Genomic DNA, 7,195 nt, shown 5'->3' with positions numbered 1-7,195 from the left:
CTTGAATGACTGCTGGGGATTTTTGAATTTCAAAAATTCACATCATTCTATTTTTAGTAGACTTTATTTGGAGGGAATACACTTTCAATTTTCTAATGAAACCAATATTATTAGGTGGAGATGAAATTATTATAGATAATTTCATCTGTAATAAGGCATGATATTCATTTATTTAAATTTTCTCTATATTTAAAATGTAACAAAACCAATGAATGCATGTTTTCTTAAAATATCATTGTACAACTCAGAAACCTCTTTGAAACACTCAAAGATACTAGCTCCTCAGTAGATTGTCAAACTGATGATGATGATGATGATGATGGTGATGACCCAGATGATGGTGATGATGAACTGGAGAAATAGCCAAGTAGTTATAAGCAACTATTTGTCTTGCAGCGAACCTATGTTTGCTTCTCAACACATGGAGGTCCACAGCTGTCTGTCTGTCTGCAACTCTAGGAGATCAGAAACTTTTTTCTGATCTCTATGGGCTCCTGAGAAGCAGGGGATTCTTGCAGGCAAACACTCATAACACACTTAAAAGGAAGTGAGATAATACATGAACTTTGGGGGAAGAAGGGGGATACATTAAGGGAGCTAGAGGGAGGGAATGGGGGGTGTGATCAATATACATTATATACATGTTTGGAATTTTTAAATAATAGGCAAATAGAAAAAGGGTCAGTTAGGTCTCTTGTCATATGCTGAACTCAAACTGTATACACCCGCTCAGACTTGATTTTTCTTCTGACCTTGTTCTCACCTTGTCCTAGAATCTAGGACACATTCATCATGGCTTCTGGTGTGTGCTCTGGCACTGCAGCACTGCCAAGGGAGGAGAGGACTTAGTAGCCAGCTTGGCACATGCTGAGGTGAAAATTAAAGAACTCTCAGTTCTGTGATTTGTACTCACACCCGGCACAGTGCGTCATCACAAAGCCAGCTCAGGCCCTGCAGTACTGCAAAGTTTTAAAGCTGTGTTTTCTTTATGGGGATGGGTGATTCTGCTAAAGTTTGTTCGTGTCAGGTGGACAATCACAGAGGGAAAGTCTTAGCAAGTTTTGAGGGATGTGCTTTATAAATTAAAATCTTACTTTCCTATCTCTTCCCTTCAATGATCCAAAACTGCCTGATGGGCACTTGTGATCCTTACTGCTGCAGTAATGGGCAAGGAGGCTCTGCAAAGATGGTTCAGTGGGTACTTGTTTCCTCTACCAGAGAGGGAACAGAAGTTTGGAACCCCAGAATCCATATAAAAGACAGATGTGGTAATGCACATCTGTAATCTCAGTGCTTCCACAGAGAGGTGGAAAGCAGAGACTCACAAGCTAGCAGATTAGACACCAAGTTTGCCCTTAGATTTCGCTATTTCTTATGAGTTATTTTTCAGATCTTCCCACTCGGACTATTAAAGTTACTACAGTCAAATTTTTAGATGTTTTTCCTACAAGGTCAAGACCAACTTCACTACCTGAGCACACAGGCCTTTTATCAAAGTACTGTTATTGCTGTAGATCATGGTTTAACTGTTGGTAGTATCTCACTCAGCTCCCATTTTCCTGAGTAGAAACCTGAGTCCAAATAACTGAGTTGTGAAGACGCTGGGGAAAGGACCACAGTGTAACTGGGCTCAGGATCTTTCTTCTCTATCAATGTTTTGTTCAATATTGGTCCCCATCACTGTATTATTTCTTTTTAATATGAGAGAAATTCAAATTTAATGTAAATTAAAACTTTAAAATTACTCTTTAACGTTCTAAGTTTCTTTCTTCAGGCACTTGAAGTTCTTGTTATACAGGTCTTTCACTTGCTTCGTTAGAGTTACACCAAGATATTTTATATTATTTATGACTATTATGTAATATGTTGCTTCCCTGATTTCTTTCCCAGCATTTTTATTGCTTGTATAAAGGAGAACTCCTGTTTTTTTTTTTCTAGTTAATTTTGTATCCAGACACTTTGCTGAAGTTGTTTTTCAGCTACAGCCATTCTTTGATAGAGTTTTGGGGATCACTTATGTATCTGGAAGGGATAGAAACTCCACAGGAGTGATTGATAGGGTCAACTAACCTGGACCATTGAGGTCTTTCAGAGACAGAAACAGTGACCATGTCGGGGGGACTTAAGCCCTCTATACATATGTAGCAGATGTGTAGTTCAGTCTTCATGTGGGTCTCCCAACAACTGGAGTGAGGCTGTTCCTAAAGCTGTTGCCTGCCTGTGGATCCTGTTCACCTAACTGGATTGCCTTGTCTGGCCCCATTGGGAGATGATGTGCCTAGTCCTGAAGGAACTTGATGTGCCAGGGTGGGGGATACCCAGTGGGGTCTCTACCCTCTCAGAGGAGAAAGGAAGGGGGATGGAGGGAGTGGTTATGTAAGGGGGCAGCGATTTGGGATGAAACATAAATAAATGGCTTAATTAATGGAAAAATAACTCTTTAAGCAGTATTTTCTTGCTTTTACATGATAGCTTTCAATAAGGAGGTAGGTGAACTTTGCATACTCCCCCACTGTGTTATAGCTTCCATCACAGATTGCTTATTCTACTAAAGCTATTCACCTCCTTACAAATAAGCAGGGACTACCTGGTCAGAATTTATAAACAAGGTGTATAAGAGATTTGATATCTCATAATGAGCAGTAGTTTTGTAGTATTCATTTGAATTTGTGGGAAAGTAAGAATGAATTCCAGGCTGCACAAAGAAAGTGACTGTTAGTTCCTAACCAGGAGGTGCAATGTCCTCTGAGAATAACTGTTGTCAGTCCCTGACGGTCCTTGGTCTTAATAGCAGATGGTGTTTTCTGCTGCCCTCTAGTGGTTCGCAAGCCATTATTACAGACTGGCATATAAAGAAACCCACTTAGGTAAAGACTGCAAAAAACCATTCTCCTCCAAAGACAAAGAAAAGAGCAGATCCTTTGGGGAGCCAATGGTAGGTTCAAACAAAATGAAATAATTAGCTGGGAAATATAATACTCATGTATATTTACATGTTTTTATGAAAATGATTTTATTAATCCAAACTGACTTGAGTTTAATTTGGAGAAAAATTTCATTGTGTTTGTTTGAATATTCAAACCCATTCTAGGTTTTGCTTGCTGACCCTACTGTTTTCTGATGACATGTCCATGTCCTGTCCGTGATTTAGCATTCACAATGTATTTCCAGTGATTTGAAAACGATCATGCCTTTGGTTATGTTTCTATCCTCAACATGTTGAACCCAGGCTCTAATTCAATGTCTTGACTTAAAACATCAACCAATAATTTCAGCAACAGCTATTTTATTCTAAATTTTAGCAATGGAAGAACGAGGGCATAACGAGATTTGGTGGATGTAACAGTCAGGGGCTGCTGATAGATTGTGTAGAAACTAAAGCTATATGCTCCAACAATATTTCTACACTCACCATGTCCCATGGAGAGAATGGTCATTACTCTCACAGATGCAGCCATAGACATTCTACAACTCATGTCTAATATTCTCATGACCTTTCCCCCAAATTCACTCTCCTTTCTGTACCCTCTATCCTATTAAGTGGTTGTGCCATCTAACAGATAACTGGACAGGTAGCCTTCTGTTTACCTTTCTCCTCATACCCCTTGACCCACATCTTACTACACACTTTGAGTAACGAACCTGAAGTTCTCAACTGGCTTTCTGCCCTTCCATCATTTGAGTGCAGGCCCATAAGAAAGCATAGTCATTGCCAAAAACCACCCACTGTAGTTCTCTGCTGTTAATTCAGCCCACACCAATGGCAGCAGGACTTTCCTCAAGAACCAGTTTAATAATACCTTAATAACAGCATTTCTCTTGCCCATTCATTCCCCCAATCCCATACATTTCCCATGCTTCCTGAAAATGTAGTCTACCCAGTCCACAGACTGCTTCCTCTGTTCCTTCTCTCAGCATGGTTTATCAACTGTTTATTTCATGGTGAGTGCAGGCAACATGTAGGAAAAGAGGAAGTGTATTGGCTGTATGAGACTTACAGTGCACCAAAGAGATCTGCAAATAGATAGTGTGCTTCTGGACAGAGGAGGCACAACCTTGGACAGGAGGCAGCTAGCCGATGACTTTGGCTAAGGTGACACTGTTCTCTAAGGGGTATAGACAAAGACTAGAAATGAAGTGAGTTTGCATAGGAAAGAAATTTGAATGTGGAACAGAGAGGGAGAATATGGGAAGCAGGTCATTTAAAGGAAGATTTGGCAAGGTTTCAGATTGGGTGATTTATACCTTTTTGACATTTCGGAACAGTCAAGTTGTACAATTTTGCAAGTAAATGCTTTAAACGCAGAGAAGTTTTGCTTATTAGCACACTCCATGTTAGAGGGCTCTTACAGTAACAGCTGCCCAGGAAGAGGAGGGGAGAGGAGCTTTGTCTTCAGACGGTGACTACAGGAGTTTCAGCCCATGGTAGTTACTGCGTTTGCACCTGTGACAAGACAACACATCACAGAAGGCATGATGGCACTCAACTTCTGACAGTGAAGAAGCCAGTAGGATGGAGGCGACGCTGGATCTCTCAGTCCAGGGTGCTACTTCTGTGACCTAAGTTCCTTCCACTGCAACCTGCTATCTGCAGCAGCACCAAGATGAAGAGCATGGCACTTATCCACAAGTGTCTAGAAGACAGGAGTCGTCAGACCCAAAAGCGTGTCCCAAACTCCTACAACAGTGTAAGCCAGAAAGAAACCTTGCTACATATATAGGGTGCCTAGGATGATGTCAATGTAGTTGTAATTTTCTTTAACCAACCTCATGACTCTCTTATTATCATTTCTTTATATTAAACATTCTTCACAGTTAAAAATATTAAACATGTTTATCTATGTGCAGTGATTATATAATTAGTATATAGTGTATAGTTCATAGTGTATAGTACATAGTGAATTGTACATAGTTTATAGTATGTAGTCTATAGTACATAGTGTGCAGTGTATAGTATATAGTGTATAGTATACACAGAGAGTGAGCTCTTCTGGTTGAGGTCATTTCATCTTCACATACATGGTTCTCATCTGTTTCATCTTTTGCTGTTTCTTTCTTAGTATTGAAGTGGCACTTGCCTATCATCTCAATAGTAGCGCAGGAGGAGTGTTGCCTAAGATCAAGGACAGGCTAGCTTAAGAGTGATACCTTGTCTCAAAGGAACAAAAACAAAACCAGAATATTAATAAGAGGAGCTATTAAAAATTGATAGTGCAGGTGGGGAGTGGATATAGCTCACTGTTGCAGCCTTTGACAAGCATATGCCTTGCCTTAGTTTCCTCACCCAGCTCTGAAAACAAATTATAAATGTAGAAAAACCAGAATCAGTTGATAGCTCATGAGCAAGGTTATAAAATGCCTTTAAATAAAAGATTAAGAAAAATCGCAAGTAGTGTCAATACCATTTTATTAAATTAATGCGCACTGTAGACAAGTGGTAAAAATAATTTATTGTAGAATCTTTTACACAATTAACATGTAACATTTATACATACATTGATGTGCTGATATGAAATACTAAATTTAAAGACAAACATCTTTACACAAAGTCCTTTTTTTATATTTTATAAAGATAGATATCAATAAATTATCAGAGACATTTAAAGGATGATAGGCCAAATATACCAACAGGAATTCAGTCCATTCTATGCTAGAATTAAAATGATTTTTATGAATATTCTGAATATGATATCCTGGATAAGTTGACATCCTTCTAAGCTAATAAAGAAGCTCAAGCCTGGAGTGAGGCCAAGGGGGGCTCCAATAGCAGTGTCCTAGCTATGTATTCCCAGCCTTGTTCCTGGACATAGTTTAACCCCAAACACTTGCTAAAGCAAATGTAACCCTTCAGTGTGAGACAATGCAGCCCCCATCACATCTACCAGTAGCCAACCAAACCCAATATACAAGGACTTCAGTACAAATTAGGGCAACGTAGATGTTAGATAAAATGTAATTGGCATAAAATTTGAATGAGCAACCAATTTTTGCAATAATAGAGTCCCAGAAGGGAATTGACATACTTCAAAATAGTCACTCTTTTTCCTAATATAGCATACTAATTCTTACTTCAGAAGTCTAGAAATAAATTGCCTTTTTCCCCTAAACCTTAGATTCACTCGTTTACAAAATGATTTCTAGAATGTCATGCACCAACATGATATAGACTTTGTTTTATGATATAGTCATTAAAATATACATATACACACACATATACATGGAGCATAAAACAAATCTACTGAGCCATGATATATACACACGTGGCCAGATACTATTAAGTATCGTTCTATCAGATTTAACAAACTTAACATAGCGGGTGCTTACCACTTTTAGAACGTCAGTCTAGGCAATGCTTATAGCAGAATTTAAGAAACAGCTCAAATCATCCACATCAAAAACCCAAACTTTGGAAAATATACTGAGACCTTAAAAGTAATCGAAAGCAGAGCTATCATCAAATAAGCCATAGTGTGAGATCTGTGTAACTAGGAGAAAGCCTTGGGCCACTAAAACACGAAGTAGAAATTGCTATCCACAGGGAATACGTGCTCCTGGCTTGACACACAGTAGACTGTCACCCGAACCCAGCCGATGTTCTCTTTGTTCCACAACCTGACACTCAGTTTTCATCCTCCTCGTTTGTTTCCTTAAATGGGTGGAAAAAATATTAACCATCAGTCTTAATGAATCTACAATGTCTGGCAAACAATTTCCCTGTCTCTGACAATAGAATATGCATTGATATCTACAGTTTCTATAAAACATCTTCACCCCAGGTTGAGAGGAAATTATTCTTAGGGTCTTATGACTAAGAAAATGACACCAGACAGTTTGGCCCTTCTGAAGGGCACCCATGAACATGCTTCACAAACAAGTTATTTAGCAGAGTGAAAACAACTGGAAAAGTTTAACTATTTAAAAGTGGTCATTCGATTCCCTCTAATATTGCTTATATTCTAGGAAAACAGTTTTAGGGAATATATACACACAGGAAAAGATATGTGTTCAAGCTATCTCACACCCTCTGAGGAGTGCATGCATCAAAGAGGGAACAAACAGAACTTGGGCTTCTAATTTGACATCTTGTGAAGAGGCCAGACATGGCTTGCACAGTACAGCCCTGCCATAGGTTATCCCTAAAGTGGAATCTCAGCACTCAGGAACCTACATCTTCCCTAAAGAGTTATTTAGATTC

The 7,195-nt window shown here is 38.9% G+C and overlaps 1 protein-coding gene across 1 annotated transcript in view; it reads right to left on the bottom strand.

Annotated features, from left to right (window-relative positions):
- Positions 1-5,419: 5,419 nt before the first annotated feature.
- Gucy1b1 (guanylate cyclase 1 soluble subunit beta 1) overlaps positions 5,420-7,195 on the bottom strand; it is a 42,939-nt gene continuing 41,163 nt past the window's right edge. The window contains exon 14 of the mRNA XM_021158183.2: positions 5,420-6,646. Coding sequence (XP_021013842.1) covers positions 6,620-6,646 — 27 coding nt within the window. The 3' untranslated portion in view covers positions 5,420-6,619. The remainder of the gene's footprint in view (positions 6,647-7,195) is intronic.

This window comes from Mus caroli, unplaced genomic scaffold (assembly GCF_978045245.1).
Source record: "Mus caroli unplaced genomic scaffold, Mus_caroli_1 scaffold_3, whole genome shotgun sequence".
In the NCBI taxonomy this organism is placed as follows: domain Eukaryota; kingdom Metazoa; phylum Chordata; class Mammalia; order Rodentia; family Muridae; genus Mus; species Mus caroli.
Note: the sequence above shows the minus strand (reverse complement) of the source record. Positions and strands in the feature narration are given on the sequence as shown.